Source organism: Buteo buteo, chromosome 12 (assembly GCF_964188355.1).
Source record: "Buteo buteo chromosome 12, bButBut1.hap1.1, whole genome shotgun sequence".
Lineage (NCBI taxonomy): Eukaryota > Metazoa > Chordata > Aves > Accipitriformes > Accipitridae > Buteo > Buteo buteo.
The window spans coordinates 5,911,169-5,934,637 of NC_134182.1; the positions used below are offsets into that span (position 1 = coordinate 5,911,169).

General features: G+C 50.6%; 1 protein-coding gene across 1 annotated transcript in view; it reads right to left on the reverse strand.

Annotated features, from left to right (window-relative positions):
• Positions 1-23,469, reverse strand: part of GALNT14 (polypeptide N-acetylgalactosaminyltransferase 14) — a 100,964-nt gene that overhangs the window by 16,608 nt on the left and 60,887 nt on the right. The window contains exons 4-9 of the mRNA XM_075042492.1: positions 15,404-15,471; positions 12,736-12,801; positions 10,362-10,483; positions 5,665-5,752; positions 4,901-4,985; positions 3,401-3,504 (exon numbers count right to left, since the gene is read on the reverse strand). Of these exons, the coding sequence (XP_074898593.1) occupies positions 3,401-3,504; positions 4,901-4,985; positions 5,665-5,752; positions 10,362-10,483; positions 12,736-12,801; positions 15,404-15,471 (533 nt within the window). The remainder of the gene's footprint in view (positions 1-3,400; positions 3,505-4,900; positions 4,986-5,664; positions 5,753-10,361; positions 10,484-12,735; positions 12,802-15,403; positions 15,472-23,469) is intronic.

Sequence of the window (23,469 nt, forward strand, 5' to 3'; positions counted from 1 at the left end):
GTACTACCGGCAGTCCCCCTCACATACACCAGCGCAAGGATGACTTGTCCCCAGGTTGGACATTGGCAAGATGAGTGCCTGTGGTGGGAAAGCCATTTGGGCAGCACGGACAGGAGTCCTCCTCCTCCTCCACTGCCAGCCCGCAAAGCTGCCATCCCTCTGAAAACAACTCACAGCTTCAAGGAGCAAAGGAGAATTGGAGCCCTGGCATCCAAAGCCACCTACTCTCAGGACACGTGGCTCAGCCACGAGGTGTATGTCGTTGCAGAGGTAGGAGCCACCTTCCCGTCACTCCCATCCCCGCTGCCAGCACACCCACCTGCTCCCAGGCTGAGGGAAATGGGAGGTTGGCACAGCCACAAAGCCCTCTCACCTTGATGCCCAGATCCAAAATTCAAGTCTTGAGCCCATCCCCAACAGCTGGCCCTAGCAGCAGGGGCCAGCAAAGGCTGCGGTGGGAAAGCACAGCAGGGAGGAAAAGTACTTTTTTTCCACAAATCCCCTCCCCTTCCCTTCACTGCTGTGTTTACAGGCAAGTGCTGCAACAGCAGCTGGAGCCTCACCACTTTCCCCAGCGCTGGGTATTAACAGGCCAATAAAACATGCCCTTGTGCCGTGTCCTGGTGCTATATTGGGAGCAACCTTAATCACAGCTGCAGGGAAATGAGATTATGGCAGGATGTGGCCGCTCTAAGCTGCTGCGCTCGGTTCCCCTCGCACGTGGCTGCCGAGACATTTGCCTGCGTGTCACAGCGCCAGCCACGCTGCCAGTGCTGCTGTGTAAATCAGAAGGGTGCCTGATAAAGGGGGACAATCAGCCAAACAGCTGTGAACCACAGCGTGGCTGCTGTCTGGTGCCTTCCCCTCCTCTGGTCCTTCTGCTCAGCCCGGGAGAAGAGCAGCTCCCTGAAGCACTACAAGGGAAAGACTTGCACCATTCAGTTCTCGCCTGCTCTTGATTTAAAGTCTAACGAAGAGGTGGGCTGAGGTGATCTCTGTGCACTGCGAACCAGAGGCAGGAGATGGTGAGGAGTCCGAGCTCTCTGCTTCAGACATGTTGCACCCTGCAGACCCTGCTCCGGTCCCAGCAGAAGCAATTAAAGCACAGGTTTTGGCAGGTAGGGACGATCCACGGAGCCATCCGTGGCAGCTAACAAACAAGGTCTCCAGACAGGCAGCCGAGAGCTAAATGTCTCGGGAGGAGGTAAACTGAGGCACCAGCGAAGGCATGGCACAGGGCCAGCTCAGAGGAGCCAGGGGAGCAGGAACCGACGGCATGCTTCACCTGACCCTCCAGAGATGTCTCCAGTGCAGGTAGCCCCTCCGAGTGACCCCAGGAGAGATGCGAGCAGTACGTGTTGGGGTGCACTGGGCTTGGCCTTAGCTTGGCAAAATGCCTTTAGCACGTCTTACTGGCCTGCAAGTCCTTCTGCCATAGCTCAGCAATCCACCTCCAGGGGACTAAGTAAATTTAAAAAGTAAAACACCTACAATGTCCTCCTTCTAACCCAATCACACTTGCTTTTGCTTCGCCTGAAGTCTCCAGCCCCCTCTAGCTGACCAGTCACTAACACTAAAGGCAGCAGCGATGCTCCCCAGGACCGGAGTCCCGCATCCCCTCAGGACTAAGCTACCAGAAAAAGCACGGTTCACTGCAAGTGCCCAAAATGAGCAGCTGCTTGGTCAGCTCCTGCCCTCTGTCAGCTGCCCAGAAGTGACCGGGGCCAGCAGGGCCACAGCTGCCCTCGCCTGTGAGCGAAGGAGAGGTGGGACGCGCTGCCCTTCACCAGCTTTGAGCCGGGCACGCTTCTGCTCTCAGGGCGACGGGCAAGACGGGATCTGCCCTGCTGCTATGCAGACCTGCGCTTTTTTGTCGCAGTGTTAACCTGCCTGGCTTACCTTCGTCACGCCAGTGCCCTGAGGCAGCAGTACACCCTGGAGCACAGCCACCGCGTGTTCCATCGGGACCAGCTTCCCAGGGCATAGCACCAGTAAGGGAAACAAGGCACTCCGTAGGATGGGCCACGACCACAACATAAGGAGCGCAACGCCTGCCGTTGCAGGGCATCGGACAAGCTGGCGGGGTAGAGCTTCCCCGGAGGGCAGGCTGCCCTGTCACTGTTCATCTCCCAGGAGCAGCGGAGGCTCGCTGCTGTCAGAGACGAGCGATGAGCAGAGACGGACAGCGGGTCGGGCACCGCACGGCAGTCCCTCTCCTCCCGTCTAGTTCCCTTTTTGAATGCTTTGTTTGGGCCGCTGATCCAGCGGGGGAGGCGGAAAGGCTGTCGCTCCCCTCCTGGGTTTTCTCAGAGCCACCCCGCTCAGAGGAGCAGATGCTTTGGGTCAGTCTGGTGGCAAGACACCCACCCACAGAGAGAAAGCACGAAGGAGTGAGATCCTACTGCTTAACGAGATATAAATAAATAAAATATGCTAGAGGAAAAAGGCATGTGAAGGAAACAACAGTGCCAGGCAGCGGATGGGTTACTGCAAGGCAGCAGCATCTGTTCCCTTGGATGACTGACAGCATCGCTGTATGCGTTAAGACACAAGATCCTTCCTTCCTTGCTAGTCGTGCTCCCCAGAGGTGTGAGCTATTAAAGCCAGGTTCTGATCTGCCTCCCTGACATCGAGTGCCTCCCCTGCTTTCAGGGATACAGTCTATTGCTCTGATCTGCAGCATTGCTACGGCTTCAAAGAGAGAACAGCCCAGCCTGATCCAGCTCCGCTAGACACGGGGGACAAGGGGACACCTCCTTCATGTGCCCTCTCAAGTTTGCATGCAGGAGATTTAATGCCCGTCTTGCCCTGTGATAATGAGCAGAGGTGACTGAATTTTTTTTTGTGCAGGAAAAATGATAGTGTCAAGGAGAGCCTGGCAGCGCTCGGCCATCTAGTGAGACAGGAATGGATAAGCAGCCATGTCACTTTGCCACCTGCTTGCAGCATCCCGATGGAGCTACTGTTTCAGGCACTCTGCAAATTCAGGGAGGCACCGATGCCTCAGTTCATAGCTTTGAAATGCTGTCGTCAGACAATGGAATAAGACACATCTTTGCTTTATTACTCAGAAAATAAGATCAGGAAGGAATAGGAGGGTGCATGTGGTGTTCTCTCACCTGTTGGTAACACCAAAGCTGAAAATTTTGTGGTTTAGGGTATTTACCTATAGAAAAACAAAGCAGTGTGGAAGATGCTAACAATTGCTCACTTCCCATCCTTCATGGTTGTTGGATTCCTTACTCACCTGAGGCCATAACCTATGAATGTGAGGGAAACCATGCAGAGCATTCAAAGCGAAGTCAAAAGTGACCTGATGGATGACCCCAGTCATCCATTTGGCATGACTCAGGAAGAGAAGCCAACACAGCAAGGCATAGGAGGAAGACGAGTGACTCACCGAAGTTCTCCCCACCCCAGATGTCCATGGCACTGTCATACTTCCCCAGGTGGTTGAACCAGGCTTTGTCGATGACAAACAGCCCCCCAGCAATGATGGGAGTCCTGCAGAATCGGTAAAGGAAGAGGACACATACTCAAACACTGCTGCAGCACTTGGATGCACAGAAGCAGCCCTTCCCTTTGCCTCCTCTTCCATTGTCAGGACGTTACCTAAGTATCTCCTCGCCAGACAAGGACAACACATCTCCAAAAGCATCTGAGTCTTTCTTTCAGCTGCCTTGGTATTTTGCTGTCAATCATAAATTGCCTGGCACTTAATGACTGGCTAATGCACCCGTCAGCACAACTCCTACAAGCCCAAAGTTCACAGCCCTGATTGTAGGCTTCAGCATCAAAAACGCACTTAGCGCTCAGGGGGTTATTCACTCAGACGGTCTTTTTGCCTGGAGCCAGCCTATTAAGAGCACCATTGCACTGAGGAGGGGAAGGCAAAGCCAATTCAGAAGGGCTTTTTAAAAGCCATCACTAGCTGTGTGATCTTTATTTCAAAACAGGGTTATTTTTCATTCCTTGGATTAGCTAAGAAAACTGCACAGAGAAGGTCTGTGGAGGAGGGGAGGGCAGAGCCAGAAGATATCTCGAGGAGACTCGCCATTTGCTGGCGCAAGTCCTGTCTCCATTCAACTGCAGACAGTGTGGATGCCGTAGCGTAAGCCTGGGAGGAGCTGGGATGACTGCTGCGCCCAGGCTAGTCTCCGCAGCGCCCTACACGGCAGGATGACCAGGAACGCAAGGCGAGCCTCTGGGAAGCCAGCGAGAGCTCCTGTTAACAACAGCATCCTAAGGAGAAGCAGTGCTTTGCTCCCTTGAGAGCTTTCTGAGGCCCTGAGCTTCCTCCAACATTTGGTCTCCTCCGTGTTACACACCCCGGCGCTTCACGGCTGGGGATGCAGACACCAGCACTAGGCTTGCTGCCAGGAGAGATTTTCAGCAGAATGAAGGACTCCCTCCATCCCACGGCATGAGGACAGATGGCATCTCTCCCGTTCAGTTTCGCTATCTCTCCTGCACATCCTGAATTTCTGAGGAGCCTTCAGCGAGGTCCAGAAGAGCAGCGCTGGTCTGGAAAACCACGTTTTTGTCAAGTGGGCTGAGGACACCGCCTTATTTTTAAGTGATAGCTGAGCTGAGAGAAGCAGGAGTCTAGAGCACTAGGCTTTTTCCCTAACCATACTCAGCCTCCTTAGCACTACCAAAACACAAATAACCATAAATATACCCCTTCTACCTTTGTAGCACCCTCGGGCTTCAGTGTTGGCAGGTGAAGCTGTACTGCAAAACCCAAGCCAGCCAGGAGCTCGCTACAGTTATTAGATGTTCAGAGCCGTCCTGGAAGGACTATCACACTGCTATGGTGCATGGTGACACACATGAGGTCAGATGAGACGCCTGTCCTGCCCCACATTCCTCAGGTGCCTCCTTCCCCCTCTTGACTTACTTAATGGGTTCAGTGGGATCAAGTCGTTTGGCTTTCTGCTCTGGGGAAAGCTGCTCCCATTTGAAATGCAGACTCCAGTCAAAACCTAAAACCAAAGTAGAGAAGTACCATGGGGAAAGTAGAAATGGGTATGGATTAGGAGGCAATGCAGGCTGCAGAAGCCACATTTGATGGAGTATTTTCCCCACTTTCAACTGACCTAAGCCATGGAGATGCAGCTCTTGGGAGAACAGTCCAATGACTAACATATTTTACTACTGCATATGAACAAGAAACAACACATTGCATTACAATTGCAGTCAAGCACTCCAAAGGCAGAAAAAGTCAGAATTAAAGATGCTGCTGAAACCTCACTTTGTCCCCTTGTGCACACAGATACACGCTCTGATGGATATTGCATGCTACAAATAGCACAGGCATACTAATAAGCGCTCCAGTCGCATCCTCCATTTGTTGCCTAGACATCCCCCATCTCCTCTTGTCAGCAGCCCGGCTTTCAGTGCTGCCAAGGGTGGCTTCGACATGACCCTTCTTTCCTGCTTGACCGCTTTATCCACTGTAGCAAACACCATTCCTCACACCGCACTTACCTGTCTCTAAAATAGCCTGAAAACAGCCAGCGGGGAGTACTGAACAGTGCTAATGAACTTTTTGCAAGGTAGCAGGAGCCAGCGGTGTGGTGCAGAGCCACCAGCTCCTCGGGCCAGTGCACATTCATGCCGCGGGATGGACGCCCATGGGGCACGCACGCAGCTTGGACTTACCTCCTCTGAGGTCCGAGGAAGCCGCCACATAGGCAAAAGTGTCCAAGTTGATGATGTCAATAACAGGGCTGACCACTCGGGTGGGATCCTGGAAAGCAGAAGCGAAATGACCCGTGACTTCAGATCACGTCGCTCAAACTGGTCAAGGGATACTCTGAACTCCTGGAGACACCAGGTGGCTGGAAATCTTGGTGTCATTCAGGTTTGTCAGGGACGAGTGCCCGTTACTGCCTCCTCCTCCTCAGCCATCACATCAGTTCAACCTAGGAATTAACGGCAGCAGCACCAAGCGGCAGAGATATTACTGGGAGCCAGGGGCACGCCGGTGAGAGAAGCTGGGAAGACAGGCACTGTCTCTCCTGGGAAAGAGGACTCTGGGCTGCTGAGCTAGCATCTCTCACCGGCTTTGAGTTCACCCACAGTCCCTCCCTCCGTAGGTTGTGCGTGCACTCGGTGCCCAACTTGGCTGGATGCAAAGCTCCATCCACCTTTTGCAAATTCACCGACGTATTCCCCTTTCACCTCCCTCAAATACTTTTTACTGGATTTCAGAAGTATGGCGACAAACAGGCGGTTGCAACAACAGAGGAAAAACACAGGCAGTCAGGCAGCTTAAATACAGGTATTTTTTAAATGTACAAGCTATGGGAATACAGTTAGAGTTTTGCCAAATGTGTGAAAGGGTTAAGAAAAAAAGGCCTGAATTATTTTAAAGAGTTGGTGGTGATTTAATTAACATCTTGTTATGGACAAAGAGATTATACAAACAGTTATGAACAAAAATATCTACAGGAGGAAGAGACTCTGACAGCTTTGACTGCTCTCTTATCTCCCTTTCTCTTTTCAAAAATCCCAAACTCCAATTATAGCTCAAACTTCAAGCTTTTACCCTCACCAGATCAAATTGTTTTTCACAGCCATGCAAAGGAAAGCATCTGAGCACACATGGGCTTGTTCTCTCACTCAGAAAGACTTTGTTTTAGAAATTAGTCCTAACAAAAGTATTCAAACGCAGCTGTAGGAAAAAGCAACCAAAGGCCATGAGCTCGGAGCTGGTCTAGAGCTCAGGTTTTCCAAATAAGCATGACAAATACTTGGTATTTCCATAACAACGACAAGTCAGGAGCCTTAACATGACTTTCTGTGAGTCAAACATCCCACTGAAAGGGCAAGGTCTGCTGTACCTACATACCGCGTGGGGAAACTCAAGTCACAGCCAAGCAGGATGAGCCTTTCAAACCCATTGTAGCTGCTGCATAGTGTCCCCCAAGCTGCCACAGCTCAGTATACCCAAGCACGTTTTAGTTGCCTGAGGGTAGGGGAAAGGTTTTGAGCAAAGCATCTGCTTTGCGTGCTGAACACTGCAGGGAAAGGATCGTATCTAGTCATTTCAGACTTGCCCCCCAAGCATCTTACTGGTGAGCACTTGTAACTAGCCGACACTGGTCCCCAATTTCGATTCCACTCCATTGCACGGCACAACTTCTTGCAAGAAAATCCCCTTTACATCTTGGCTGAGTGCACTACTGCAAAATGCTAGCCTTCAGCAGTGCAACCTTCTCCCTGCCTCACTTTCCCTGCCATGTCCTGGGAACATTTATATTTACTCAGCTTTTGTGAAGGTCTCTCTGACCCTCAAAAGAAAAGCATGGCATGCTCAAGAGCACAGCGCTGTTGCTATGATTTATTTTGGGTTGAGCACCAGATCTTATTACAGGCAGGTTCACCTTTCTTTTTTTTTTATACCCTCCCACGCCAGGGCATGTTAATATTAGCAACGCCCAAATCTTCAACCCTCTTTCACATGAAATTCTCAAAAACCTGCGAATGCATTTCTCCAATACACTTCTCAAACAAACCGAATTATGGAACTAAATCAACAGGAAAAAACTCTGAAAATGGTCCTGAAGACAACGGATGCATTTCAACCTTGGAAAAGGACCTTGACTCCAGCTTGTCTCCCAACCTCTACATCATGACCTTGTAATGGTCAACAAAAAGGGCCACGGTTGCTCCTCAGGCCCCTCAGCAGCATTAGGCAAGATGAGAGGGCCATCATCTGCCTCCCCCTGCCCTAGGAGAGCACCAAACTGGGGGGGGTGCTTGAGCTGGAAGTGAGTGGGTCACCATCCACTGGATCATCCCAGTACCATTTGCAAATCTGGTTTTGGGCTGAGCTTGTTGAGCCATACTGTAAAAACGCCTTGGGCTGGATAATTACATTTTCAGAAAAGTTATTCAGTCGAAATGCACTGCTAATGGCTTTAGGAGATATTTGTTCCGTAAATAAAAACAAGAGCCCGTGCCCACGCGCTCACAGTCATACGCTTGCAAACGTGCTGGTACAAAACACCCACCGTCACTGCCACTCCCAGGGACACGCACCCTCCCAGGCACAGGTCCGAGACCCCCTGCACCCCCTTTTTTCCCCCCCACACCCCATCACTTGCTCTTAGACTTTCTAGTCCTGCTTGTTTCCAAATCCATATGCTGGGCACGTGCTGCCCATGCCTGAAAGTGAGCATCAGCCTGGGGGGGGATGCCATCGTCTGCTGGGAAAACTCAACGTGGGGCTTGAGGGGCACCTTCACGCCGGTGCATGGTGGCACACATGGGCTCTGGCATTTTGCACCATGGAAGGCTGTAGGAATAGCTGTTCTGGCTGAGAAAATAAAAGAGAAGTAACGCGCGGGGTGGCTGGTGGTGGCGAAAGTGCCGGGCGTGCTTCGAGGCAATCACCGCTCTCCTTTGCTTGAAACTTAAAACACATTAGCTCAAAGCAGACTGTTCCTAGGAGTAACGCGGTAAGAAAATGTTCTTTCTAAGCGGCTCATCTTCACCGCAGCAGTGGGACAGGGAAGCCATCTCTTTAGCACAGCCTGAAGGTGGCAGCAGTAACATTTCATACACTTCATTGATCAATATTTTAACCCTGATGGAAAGGATGGGTACAGTGGGCCTGGGAAGAAGGAAACTGAGGACTCTCTGCCCTTATCCTGCAGCTTTTGCAAGCAGTTAAAAAGCAAGCAAGTGGGATCCCACTTGCTTTGCAAGTCCTTCAACATTCTTCATACGAAGTCTCCCTTTGTGCCTGGCCTGCAAGACATGGGGCAGGGTAAGAGCAGCCCGAGCAGCAGTGCAAGCTTACAGACTGCCTTACTTCCAGCCAGAGAAAGATTTAACCCAGAAAAACAAATAAAAAGAACTTCACGGAGGTGACGCGTACATTTGATGCTACATTCAGACCACGATGCAGTGAAACTCCTACAGCGATGCCACACATGGCATCCACGTTCACCCACCCCACGGGTGCCGAACACGGGGCACAGTCCTGGAGCTGCACGGGAAAGCAGCTCTGCCTGTCCCCTTCCTGCCACCACTGCTGCCCTTCTCCTGCCAAAACACATCAAAAGCTCTGCCTGGGAAAGAGGCAATCGCTCTGGATATTCCTCACCAAAACACAGCAGGGCTTTGGCAGAGAACGAGGAATGCTTGCCTTAAAAAAGCTCAGAGGAACAAACCGATGCAGTAAAGTTTAGTGTGAATCCCACCCTGGGGCAGGCCGGCTATGAGGCCCGAGTGGGGTATTATAGCAGGTGTTCTCATAATTCCACCAGAGCTGCGATCGATAATATGAAAAGGCCATTTTCATTATATTACCATTTATCAGCAGCACTGCGGCCCAGCCTGCAAACCGAGGTTGGGACCTCTCCAGCGCTGGCTGCGCTTCGAGCACCAGCGGCACCGACCGCCCTCGCCCGCTCTGGCAGGATCTGACCTGGTGCTGTGCCCCCCTTCCCCCTGTCCCATCGCTGCTGCACACAGGGGATGTATAGCCCAGCCAGCAGGGCTATCACCTATAGAGGTGTGAAAAGCAGGACGCCTTGGACAAGGGGCACCGTGAACACCAGCCGAGGGGGTTTCTCCGTAACCCACCGCCTCGGCTTCCCCTTGCTCCTCAGCCGCCCATCTCAACATAATATTATTTCAACATAGTTTTAAAACGACCGAGTAATAAATACTAGCGATCAGGAGCCAGAGGTGTAGCAAGGGTGGAGGAAAGAGGCACAGCGGAGGGAAAGGACCGAGGACCGTGCGTCCGCGCCGGAGCCGAAGGCGTCATCCCCTGCGCCGTGCCAGCAGGTCACCAGCACAGAGCCCCCTCCGACTCCAGTGACAAGGCGCCGGGAGCCTCCGCGCGCACGTCTGGCGAGAATGTCGCCGCCGGCGAAAGGCGAATGTCATTGTCTGCTCTGAAATCAGCAGAATTTAAATCCTATTAAATCAATTTATTAGTGCTTAATTTGCATGAAATTAAATTCGGCCCCTATTCTAGGAGCCGTCACTCCCTTAAATCATCAGCACTGAGCATTTTACATGAGCCTAATTAAAAACTCCGCTGGAGCACTGCCCACGTATTCCCCTTTCACCACTCAACTTGTGCTTGCCAGTTAGAGCCCCACGGCCCCCAGAGGCACCCACAGGCTCTCCCAGTCATGGAGACAACCCCACCTGGCTGCTGGGTAGAGGAAGACCAGCGAAGGCCACTTTGCACCCCAGAAGCTCATCGCTTTCTTACTGGGATGCCTGCATGTGGTTGGCTACAGTTGGGTGGTCAAGCCCATTAAGAGGGGAGAGGAGGTGGACATCAGCGACGCATCCCCTGAGGGCAGCCCTGGTCTCTCGGGAGCACTCACCTCTTTGATTCTCTGCAGCAGAGGGAGCAGCCAGTCCTTATTCACCTCGCAGTGACTGTCGAGGAAGGTCAGGACTCCTGCTTGTGCCACATCCGCCCCTCGGATTCGGGACCGGATCAGACCTGTTCAGGGACACACCATGTCAGCTGCTGCCCAGATGGATGGGCAACGTCCTCGGGCTCCTCCAGCACGGTCTCTTGCACTTGTGCGTCTCCTGGGTTGTGACGCGTCTAAATCCCACTTGGATAAAACACGGTTCGGGTTCATTGCCTCCTTCCCGGCACTGCAGGGCATGTCAACCATTTCCCAAGGTCACCAAAGCAAATAAACGGCTCCACCAAGATTAATGACTTATGGCATTTATGCCAATCCTTAATTTGTGCAATTATTTCTACTGTCACCTTCTGGGGCAAAACACGACTCAAAATGCTTTCATAACCCCCTGCAGGTAATAAATCCAACATAGATGTAAGTCAGTGGGGAATGGGCCAGGGGAGTCGAGGGTAGGATCACCTTGTGCCAGAATTAGGCTTTTCTTAGACTGCTGACTTTTCCCTGCTGTGCCCCTTTCTGTGTCCCAGTGACCCCCAGATCTCTCTCCCACCCTGGGGGCACTGCTGATCTGCAGCTCAATGGGAACACATTTTCCACCACGTAAAGAGGGTCGGCTCTCAAGGTGCTAAGAGCCTGCTTGGCTCATCAGGACATTGATGGTGAATTTAGAGCCCTTCGGAGCTGGAGATGGATCGCTGCGTGCGTTTGTGAGAGAGAAGAATGAACAAAGAGGGAAGCCATGGAAAACAGCTGCACACACGGATTTCACACTAGACTCTTTGGCAAGATCACCGCTCTTGAAGATGCTCTGTTCCTATTTATGCAGGAGTCAACTGGCTTTCCAACACTCCTCCTGCCTGCAGCCAATGCTCAAGTGAAGCGCAACGTAAGAAAGTAGATGGTCCGTTGGCAAACAAGAGGACACGCAAGTTGCTCAAGGGGAGCAGAGCTTCTTGATGAAGGAGAAACAATGGTAATACAAAGGGAGATAGGAGCGGATAAAGAGAGACAGAAGCGTTTCAGGGAGCAGCCACGCATCAGGTCCATGCAGAAGGAGGTCACTGACTTTCATATTAAAATTCCCTCGAGGAAAGGGGTCAAGGAACAGCCTCTGAGGAGGAGGGAGAGGGACAGGAGAACAAACCCTGGAGCAATCCAGCATTTGCCAAGGTCACCTCCTGCAACCTAGGTTGTTCCTGTATCTCTCTCTGCAACTTCTACGATCTTGCAGGTAGACACAGTCTGCTGTACCCACCCCAGCCCTCCCCAAATCCTGGCAGGTCATGAAGGATACAGCTTCAGTGATGTATTAAGTGAGGTAAGCCCTCCAGGCTGGGTACCTGTCCTGGTTTCAGCTGGGATAGAGTTAATTGTCTTTCTAGTAGCTGGTACAATGCTATGTTTTTGAGTTAGGTATGAGAAGAATGTTGAGTGAGCGGCTGCGTGGTGCTTAGTTGCTGACTGGGGTTAAACCACAACAGTACCCAAATCCTAATGGCTTTATAGAGCACCGATACCTGCAGCTCCATCCAGTGCTGGGGGTGAGCACATATGTACCCCCATAACACAGGAGAGAAAGGTGAGAAGGAGGTGCAGGTCTATGGAGACCTCCCCTACCCTCCTGCCAAAGCAGGTATAACTCTTACACCCATGGGGAGGTGATGCCACCTTGAGACCAGACCTGCAGATCTGAAACCTTCTGCAGAAAGAATCCACAGACAAACCCTCTCCACTCCTCCATCACCACAACCTGACACACACCTGGACTCACGCCTTTGATTTTCAGCATGAAAGAACTTCATTGTTTTTTGTTTTCCTAATACTGCAAAGCAGGACTTGAAAACACCCATTCAGACTATAGGGAGCTGGAAAATGTCTCAAAAGGTTGCCAGCCACAGCCCAATAGGACATACATTCATCCTCCATATAGTCCTTCTTAATCTTTCAAATATAATTAATTATTTAAAAAAAAATAAATCCCACAGAAGCAGCAGGAGCAGATCTCCTCTCTTTCATTAGAGCAAACATCTTTTAAAAAAAAGACCCGGGGCTTTGTTTTGCCTGTTCTAATTTTCTGGTTAATAAGCTACAGCTGAGCCTCATTGGATATCTTAATAGTCCCATCTTTTTCAGCAAGAGAGGGGGGATCTATTTCAAATCCCAGCCCTTTATCACATCTCCTTTTATCAGGGCCCCCCATCCCCAGCAGCCACTGACCTCCCTTGTCGCCCACTCCATGGAGGTTCCCCCCCTGCTCCATCACTCTCACACCTCCCAAAATCTGGGTTTCCCACCTGGGTCTCGGGCAGGCAGCTCTTACCTTCTCGCCGTCCGTTCCGCAAGCACTTCACCTTGGGGAGCTTGCCCAACAAGCGGCAGTCATCAGCTTGGGAAACACAAAGGGAGGACACGTCACCCTCAGCCCTCGTGGTGGCTCTGGCAGCAGAAATGGTCCTAGGGGAGATTGGGAGCAGGGAGAGGACCCCGTCCTGGGCTGGCTGATGGCTTGTTAGGGCGATTGCTCTGCTGGGGCACAACAGTCTTACCCCTCAGCTCATGCAGTATAAATCGGGACTGGCAGAGCAGCACTTTTCATAAAACCAGTGTAAACCCAGCAGATTTGCACCGAGAACAGCTGAATTACACTGGAAAGTCAGTGTAGAAGAGCCGTGGTTGGGGACAGAGTCAGAGTTTTTGCACATTAATGCAAACGACTATTTTTGGTAGCTGCAAAGCAACACAAAAGCTGTTTGATGCGTGTCTGTGTGGAGGGGCAGGAGCCTCCTGAGGGGGCCCGCAAGCCCTCAGCAAGGAGAAAATGATGGTCAAAGAGAGTCCCATGCTGCATCCAAGGGCTCCTCATACCTGGGGCAGCAGCTCCACGGGGCAGAGAGCTCCCACAGCCACCCCCACCTGAGCTAGGGAGCTCCTGCAATCCCACATGCAGTTGCTGCCATTGCTTTCACCCCGGTGGTGCCTGCAGCCCCAGCATCCCTCCTCACCCAGATTTCTCCCAGCAAGAGCTGGCTCTGCAGGCATCTGCACCCATCACAGTCCCCTCTACCTCCGCACACCCACGCCATGACCTCTGCAACCCCTTCATACCTCTCACTGCTTCTCTGCCTCTTCTTCCTCGGCACCGTAAACACACGTGCATGTGCCCCATCCCTGGCACCCACCCCGTGAGCCCACGCGGACCTCTGAGTGCTTTCATCCCCTCCAGAAATCTTTGTCGACGAGAGACATCACCGTACCAGTATCCCTAACAACTGGGGTACAGGGCTGCGTTGCTCTGCGCATACGAGGGGGGCAGAAGCGGCAGGGGTTGGCTACAGACCTACCATGGAGATTTGCTGGGAAGTGCGGGCACCCACGTGCAGAACAACTGCATCCCAGCGAATAAAAGGTCAACGGACAGAGAGAGGTGAGAAATGAGACACAACTAGGCATGAGATAAAAGCACCAATTGCTTGGGGTGGGTTGCAGGGAAAAAACTGACCGTGTGTATACAGCGTATTATGCAAATAGATGTATTTTATGTAAATGCATGCAGACTAGATGCCAGCAGGCTCAGATTATCACAGGAAAGGAGATGTAAGACAGCTGAGAAGCACTGATTTCGAGTAGCCGAGGGGCTACTCTAAGTTAGGTGGGAAACAGGCTTCCCCCTGGTGCCCCAGGAACGAGAGGAGCTTAAACCCAGCCCTGCTCCTTCTCCAAGGCTCACGCCATCGGGTGTGCTGTGGCAGGAAAACTGCATTTCTACAAACCCTTCTCCTTTCAGGAAGGCAAGCGCCTTGTCTATTTAGCCAAATAACTGGCATTTACTTCCTCCCCCCTTCAAAAAGCCTGCTCTGCTGTACGCCGGGGCAGCTCGAGTCCTTGCACCTGCTCCTTTTCTCCATCGCGGCCGTTCTGCCAGTCCTCAGGCTTGCCCAGCCTGGCCCCCCATGCACTGGAGTCGCTCCAAAGCTCACCGTAATCACTGCAACCCCTTCCCCCGGCTTCAGCGACTCCCCAGGGAGGTGTCGATGCCGAGAAGTGGGTCTCATGTGAAACCTGTCCCTAATGCTCTCTGAGGCAGTGCCTATTTATAATACCCAAGAGCAAAGCATAGATCCTTTTTTTTTAACCTCTCTGGCTTAGTTTTCATATTTCCTAGTAAGTGGCTACATCTTGCAGCTCCTTGAAATGTAAGTGCCATGGACAGCTCAGTCTTAAGTGTATTTTATCATCCTTTTTATGCCTAAGACAGTTTTTTGAGCACTTGGTCTCAGCACCTGAATCTTCCACTCACCCATCTCACCAGGCAAGGTCTTTAGCTGGGATGGTTCCCTGGAAGCCCCTGACTTCTGCTAGAGATCAGACCTATTGATTGCACTTGAGTCACGCTATTTACTGGGAGAGAATGGCAGGAGGAGGTGGGCTGTCTGTGGTGTACAGTGCTATTTATGGTGCATCTCAGAAATGGACAACCCATGCAGGAAATCCTCCTTACGTGGGTGAAAAAGAGGGTGAATTAAAAAAAAAAAACCAAACAAAAAACAATCAAGAGTTGCTGGCCACCTACATAAATGTATGCAGAACATGTGCATACATCAGGAGGGTCAGACTATCATTATCCTGTGCAATTCCAGTGGTGTCAACCCAGAATTGCTCCTGGCTGCAGCTGAAAGCCAGATTAAACACACCATAGCTGCGGCAGAATACAACCAAGTAAGGATTGGATTCACGTCTACTGGGCATAAAAACTATTTGCCATGCGTTTTTCTTGTATTATATTCATGAGAAGCGGTTTGATCATTTGCAATTTGAATTCTTCACGCGGCGATGCAAACCTGGCACAGCGGGGTTTGCTCTCTACACCTACAGAGCTTTAAATTTCCTTCCGCTTTGACAAACTCTTCCCCCCTCTCTGCATAAATCCCAGCCTCTCACACTCTCTTTTGGTTTGGCCCCTCACTTTTAACATAGAAAGGGTCACTTACGATCATCACTGAAGTCATCCACTAGTATGATTTCATGGACGAGGTGCACTGGGGTGCGGTTCAGCACGCTAAAGAATGAAGAGAGAAAATCCATGACAGTGCTTGACCAACTCAACAACTCAGCAAATGGAGCGGGAAAGCCTAGGAACTGATCCCTGCCAAAGCACAGAAGACCAGTCTTGGATTTCCAGAAAGTATATACTAGATAAGACCCAGAAACCACCCCCCAGTAACCTACAGTGCCCAGCTATCAGCTTCCCGTAGCCTGATCTAAGAGTTGAACACCCGGTATTCCTGGGAAATAGCTGAGATTCACCCTTACCACCTTTGTGAGCAAAAGCAGAGCACCATGTAAAGCCAGGGGAAACAAGAAAACCGGCTTTTCAGCAACACGCACATCGCACCAAGTTTCCTAACGGGGCTTACAGCAAAGCTGCTGTCACCCCACCACCTCTCCTGGGGCTAATGATACAGTGTCCACCGACAGCAGGGCCAACACAGAGAAAATTACCCAGCTCAAACCCATCTTTACAGAGCTCACAGCCATGACAGGACAACTCCTGTTTTTATCTGTGGGCTGATTGTGTTTTAGAGACTGCCGAGAGGATAAGAGCACGGTTGGAGCGCACCTATTTAATGAAAGAGAGAGGCTGGAGGATGTGGTTCACAGCTCCCTCCAGGTGGACAGACACTGAAATGCGGCTGAAAGCTGCAATCTTCCCTTAATTATGCCACGAAGGGTGGTATTATTATTACTATTTTTATTATTATTATTTAAAAACCTAGACCTGTTCTTCCCCTTTCTCGCACGGTGCAGAGGTCAGCAGAATTACAAGTGTTTAAAATCCGGCCCCAGCAGAGGGTCAAGGCTGACTTCTTGAAGCACAAACCCCAGGCCATCCCAAAAATCTCCTAAGCACTTGACTTGGGCTTTGATAATGCCAGTTGGGCTGTATGGGCTTTTCCAGCTTTTAAACTTCTTTGCCTTCATCCTCAGTGTGGTTCCTTTTTCACACAGGATTTAAAATCCCCCCCATGTCAAATTTCCCACCTGAGTCTGCCGTCTGGTCTGGGTTAGACAAAACCTTCAAACCTGCCACTGGCATAAGAGGGCAGACACCCCACGGGCTAAAAACCTTGAAGCCCCTGATACCTCCAGACCCTTATTGACAGGTTTCCCCAGTCTCTCAGACTCCCAAAGCTCCGGCAAAAAGCCTGGAAGTCTGGAAAACTATCTCCCTTGGCCCCGACCCCAGCCAAGAGGGCTCTGAAGGGCAGGATCCCCAGGGCACTTGGGTGCTCGGGAGCCACCAGCCCGGCTGGCAGGAACCCCGAGGGGTCTCACGGCATCACCCTCGGGTATCTGAGGACATTCAGCCAAAGGGCTGCATTTCTCTGGTGAAACCTTCTTGTTGAGAAACCACAAGCCCACCCCACGCAGGACAGCTTGGAGTATCCATGCCTATTGCCAGGTGCCTGCTGCCTGCGCTGGTGTACCCCCACCCCACCAGGTGCTGGAATTACAACCCTCCAGAGAGAAAGAATTGAGCTGGATTTTTTTGGAAGGACAACAGGACATCTTAAGGCAGATGCTTGAAATGGATCCTCCCTCCACGGTTTGTTTGGTTGGGGTTTTTTTCCCCAGCAGAAATCCTGAAAAAAACAGGGGGGTTTATCTCAGACCAGAGTGGGTGAGGCCAGCACCTCCCTTGTGGAGCTCCTCAAAAATCACTTCCAAGAACTACATTCCCTGGAAACACAATCCCTGCCTCCTCCAGTTTCAGGATCTTGGCAAAAGCCATGATTCTCCCCCTGCTTCAGATGCCTTGCGTGATAAGGGGTGGGCAGGAAGAGAAAGCCTCCCGGGGTGGGGAGGAAGAAAAAGCCTCTGTCCCCTAAGCAACAGTCATGGTGGGAGTCCTAAGAGCCAGGAGCTGCTGTGGCCACCCCGGCATCACTAAGGCTTGCACCAAGCAGGTTTAGACAGCACCGCCTCACCAACACCCACAGCTTGCACAAAATATTAGAAAAAGTAGCTGAATGCCCCTCCTCCCGCTGGGGCACACAGAACAATTTAGATGTGCTGTTCCCACCTGTCAAGTGTTTTTTAATTATTATTATTAATAGGTTTGTTATTTTTAAAAAATCCCCATATGCGAGAGCTGAGTTCAGCAAATTACCGCAGCTGAGCACCAGTACAGAGAGACAGGAGAGCAATATCATGCTCAGTGGAATATATAACAAGCGCTGATTGCCTGGAAACCTAAGCTGGTGAAACCTGCAGGAAAGAAGCAGACTTGTAAAAAAGCCAGCAAAATAAATAAATAACCCTCCAAGAGCGGGAGATGGGGAGGCAGCGGGCAACTTGAATATTCAAAGCCTGCCTCTGCCCAGTCTCCCCTATAGATTCGGCCGCTGGAAGTGCAATGCAGGGCTTAACTCTACAGGAAGGTGGTCGCAATGGGGCTAATTCTACTTTTGCTGGTACCAGCAAGAATAACTCAACCAAAACCACTGCCCTGGGTGGTAGACTCAGACCTGGGCTCATAGCGGTACTCAGTGCCTTAGGGGAATTCCTCTTATGGAAGAAAAACCAGCATGGACCGTTTTCAAGGCGCTGGGCTGGGGAGATGTGCAGCCCAGTCTCTGCTCAGCTGCAGGCTCCTGCCATTCCCAGGTCAAGCCATTTGCTGCCAACTCTGTGCCTCAGCTTGCCACCCCGTAAATCAGGGATGATGTCCCCTGAACGCCAACGACGGCCATCTGTGGGATGCAGAGGGTTGACCAGAGCAAGGGGGAAAAAGTCAGCATGCTGACTGACAAGGGAAGAATGTCTCCAAGGACCGCTCTGGCTCCATGAACCGTCATCCTTCCACGGGGTTAATGACAGACACCCCCGTGAGTGACGCAGCATCCCCCGGCACTGCGAGCAGCCTCAGCCCGCACCATCGCAGCCCTCTCCCATCAATTCCCTTGTGGGACTCCCTCACCGTGCCACACTTTCCCAAACTCCAAGTGAACAAAGCCCTGGTGAGGGTGGTCCAAAGGCTGCGTCTACTGTGGCTCTAAGGACCCTGATGTCCACTGATTTCAGCGGGCTTTGAGCTCATTACTGCCCTTGCAAGTCTGTGCACCTGCAAGCCCCCAAATTGCCACGAAGCTAAGGGCCACTTGATGCAGGCACAAAGAGATCCACAGCCAAAGCTGCAACGCCGTGACCGCAGCCCACTTCCCAACACAGCCGAGGGCAAGTACGCCGGCTTTTCAGCAAAGCCAAATTCACGTTTCCAACGTATTTCCTACCTGTGCTCTATTAATCGCACGGTAATGCGCCCATGCCACTGGAGACACGGGAGATTATAAACATCCCTCCTGCGGCGCTCCTTGGGGAGCACAGGAAACAAAGGCACTGAATCCTGCACGTTTTCGACATTACAGGTTTGGTTTTTTCAGATAGACATAAAAGCACTTTTAAAAATTCAAAGCCAGCTTTCCTATTACTTGTGCCTTTGCTCAGCTTTGATTTTTTTTTAATACTTTCTTTTCTTTATGTGTGTGCATGGTTTTTTTTTTACCTTTTATATGGGTAAAATCAGAAGACAATTAATATTATAGTGCTTTGAAGTACCTCTGGTATTTATAGATTTTTTTTCCCTGAAATCAAACGTAAGTAGATATACTGCAGTGATGGACATATTTTAACAAATCAAAACAGCTTTCAAGTTCTGTTGAGCCAGAGATGACAACACTTTCTCCCTTAAATGGCCAAAAGACCCATTACCACTGAAATGAAAACTCATGCCTCTAGTCCAGAAAGTGCTTACGCTTACTCAACCCATTAAGACCAGATCTGCTGCTGAATTATCTTGAAAAGTTAATACTCAAAGTTTCTTTGTTTCAATGGATTTAGCAGACATTATGCAGATGTAGCCATGGAGAATTTCACCTTAAATTTTCACCGTAAGGTCCCTCTTCTGTCCTCCTCAACAATTTGCTGGGATCCTTTTCCACCTACCCAGAGGTAAGCACTGGATCCAACAATTTCATCTCCAAATAAATACCAGTGCAAAAGTCACCCTGACACGTAAGACATGGAAAATGTTTCCACGGAGGAGTTCAGACCTTCTGACAGAAGATCAGTATGGTTTTGGTCATCACCCAGAGTACCAGTTGCTTTAGAGAGGTGACTGTAGACATTGATCCTCGGGAACTCATGAACCTGTTAATTCTTTCCATGGCAAGACATTGAGACTTGTTAGGGGAAAAAAATACACCTTTGGGGGTATAATAAAGTGTTGAAAGAGCCAAGGGTCACAATTATCAAAATCAGACCGAAAGCGTGGAGACAAAGTACCCACCAAAATGAACTGCTTCAACAACCCAAAATAGCTAATTATGTAGGAAGAGAGACATCACACCAAGAATAACCATAATGAGCTTTGATTACACTGCAGCTTTCCCATTTTATTCTTTCAAATACCCACCAAGCTCTTTGAAATTCAAGAGTTCTCTTGTGTTAACATCAAAAGGTAAAAGCGCATGAAGGGCTGTGTACTTAGTCACCGTGAGAGATGATTAGCAAATTAAGAAGAAAAAAAAAAGTCCAGGGTTTAAGCAAAAAGAAGAAAAAAAAAATTAGAAAATAGTTGGCACAAAGTGCTAATTATACAGTTTCTGTGCAACACCTGGCTTGGTTTTGCTTCTTTAATCAGACTCGTTTCAGTTATGGCACAGGCTCCATACAGTGTCACCACTACCTACGGAAGGAGGTGCGCGTCTTTGTCATTTCCCTGTCTCAGATGCGTCTGGATGCAGACAAGGTAGTGGCGTGAGGGGAAGGTGCAAGGTGCTGGCTGTCCAGAACCTCACTTCTCTTACTTACAAGCATGGGAAAATGAAAGGCATGATATTCTCCCCACTAATTAATGATCTAAATATTTGATGTGGTATTCACAGCACTCGCATCAGGACTTTCGCCAAAGGTTGTTTTTTGGTTTGTCAGCGAGAGGTAAATAATTAAGTCTCCTTATTCCTGTTCTGAGCTCCCCAGCTGCAAGTTTGAAGAATAAATGAATGAAGACCACTCAGCAGAGTAAACAGGACTGTCTCACCCTCTGCCTGGCAGGTCGCCGGCACGACGGCCTCCTACACTTCTCTCCTGCCCAGCCTGCGCCAGCGCTGACCAGCCATCAAGCTCCTAAAATTGCACTGCTGGAGAAAGTCACAGCATGGTGGTCTCTGATGGTCCAGGAGCAAAGCAGAGCATCACCCCGGGCTGTCTGCAGTTCTGCCTTCCCCAGCTCTGCCTCCAGGGCAGGCAGTGTTTCTCTCTCTGTCGCTTCCAGGGATGCTCCCAGGGATGGGGCACGAACCAAGCCTTGCTCCCCCGTGGACCTTGGCAAGGGATGCCACGCTGCATCAAGCCCTGAAAGCACAACTGGTCCCCCAGCGGTGGCCACATCTCAGCATGTGAGCATGCCGATGCCTGCGGAGGAGGGACAGCAAAGGAAAAGGGACGATATTCTCATAAGCAAGCCATGGAGTAGATCCCCCTAACCACAGAGGGTTACAGGATGGGGAGGCACTATCACCCATCGCTGTCAAGAATCCCAGCACCCAGCCCAGCCCCAGGGGATGAGAAGTGCATCTTTCCTGGCCACGCTGCTCCTTCTCCTCCAGTGACTGCTATGGCCTTGGGGACATCCTTAAGCTCTCCTGCCGGAGGAGCTGGGCAGCTAGAGCTAGCTGGGTAATGAGCTGGATTCCCTTCCTAAATCCAGGCTAGCACAGGATGGAAAGAGAGGAAAGAAATTGTTTGGGTTTTTTTTAAATGCCTCTGTATTGCTTATTCTCTCCCTTGCTCCTGCCTTCCCTCCTTGGGTTTACTCACATAGTCCCATCCCTGTACTGTTGGAGACTCTCACCATCTTTAATGCACTGAGCCTTGGAGCTTGAAATAACGTGAAACCAAACCGCAGGGGGATGAGAAAGTTGCCTAAGGTAATTCGAGAAGCGGGTGGCTGAAACAACAACCCAATGGTAGTTTCTTCACTGTCTGCACAGTAAAAAAAAAAAAAAAAAATTCTCAAGAGCTACTTTGCTGTTCACCACTTGCTCCTTTCTGGCCTCTTCTCCCCTTTTCTATTTCCCTTTCTCATGGCACCCATCCCTGCTACCTGGACACTTGTACATATTCACAAGCATAGTTACATAAAGCATTTATAAATGCTGACTATATCATTTGCAGAGATTTGGGCATTCGATTAATTTAGCTTTTTTCCCCCCGCTCCTTTTCTTCCAGCTGGCAAACAGTCAGAGAAAAGATCATGAAATTTTTAAATTAATTCATTATTCAACACAGTCCACTAGCTTTTCTCAATAGCTCTGACGACGCAAACTGTTCATAAACGAACCGTCCCAAATGTTCGCAACATGACTTGCGTAAAGGGTGCTGCGGAGGCCACGTGTTGGCACCTCTGCTTCATGGGTCAGAGCACCCGCAGCCTCACCAAGAGCCACATGCAACGCACTGAGCCTGCAGTACAATTCAGCCTCAGCACTCGGTGAGCATTAAAGCTCTCAAGCATCTCGGAAAAGCGCAGGAATAGCAAAATCCCTCCTGCTTGTCATGTACGCGGTCCCTTCTGCAAGAGCTGATTTCCTCCCCTGCTAGAGGGTGCCTTCACCAGCATTTCCCTCTGCCACTCCTCCGTGTTTCCATGGGGTCCTGTAAGAAGTGCTCCCTTTGGGGGGACAATGCCCCACCACCCATGGCTTTGGACAAGCCAAGCAATGTCCCTTTGCCCTGTTTCTTGCTCCTGCCACGGTGGTTAAGTGAGAACATTCATTCTGCAATGAGGCTGGAAAACCCAACTTGCTGGAACTCAGAAAATCAGGTTTGCAACCCAAAAATCTTCCACCAGCCCCAGACAAATCACCTCTCTGTTCCTCAGTCTGTCCGTCTGTCACCTGGGTTATACCAAGAGCGCACCATGGAGATGTACTGGGGAGAACAGTGTAGAAGAGGTGCCCGTTTTACTCACCGCCATGCTCAAAGCGCTTGGAGACACTTGGCCACAGACTGCTACAAAAGGCACAAAGCAGTGTCAGGAGAACAGAGTTTGTTTTGAATTGCCATGGAAAATGATCCATGTTGTTACAGCCACCGTGGGATGGAGTTATCTGGAAGATCTAATTAAACTAAGCATTTGCCAAGCAAGGGGAAAAAAACCCAGAGCAGTCAGAAGGCACAGCAAATTAACCTACAGAGGCTGAAGAGGCAGATGAGCTCTCAGCTGGGTCCAAAAACAGGCAGGGAGGTGGCAGGCAATATGTGCACAATCATGGCTGGAGAGGAGCAGAGCAGGAGCCACGTCACCAGTGTGACTTAGGGCCAGCTGGATCAAAGCAAGCCTCTAAGTACTGCATCCAGGAGGAAAACAGTGAACCCTGATGCCAGGAGGCCACCTCCAAACTGTGGGGACCAGAAAATGGAGAGTGAGCTCAGGATCTCAGCCCAGGGAGAAGCAGGGGAGATGGGGACCCAAGGCTGTCATCTCGGTTCCTCGCTGCCCAGGCTTGCCTCTGCGGTGCAGCTCAGTGGGATGCTCCACAGGGCTCTGGCACCATTTGGAGATCAGCCTACGGGAAAGAGGGCTCAGAAGGGGCCCCAGAGCTGGGGAAAACCTCCCCACAGACAAAACACGAGCACTGGAATTGCTGGGGCACATGAGCGGGGAGGAGCAGTGGACGGGGACAAAGCTGTGGTGGAAATCACACGCAACCAGGTAAGAAAGGCAGTAAAGCCAACTAATCAAGTCAAGCAAAGAAAAGAAGAGGAACAAGGAAGAAAGTCTTTTTATAATGGTAAATCAGAAACTTCAGAGGACAATATCCTAGAAGAAGGAGGAAAAATTCAAACTACCTGTATTTCTAACCTTGCCATCATTGCAATGAACAGTTCTCTAATGAAATCAGATATGGGGGACCCAGGCATAAGAGCCGTATCATGGGTCTAACATCTCTCATGTGACAACACCACTCATGATCATACCTGCCAGGACAGT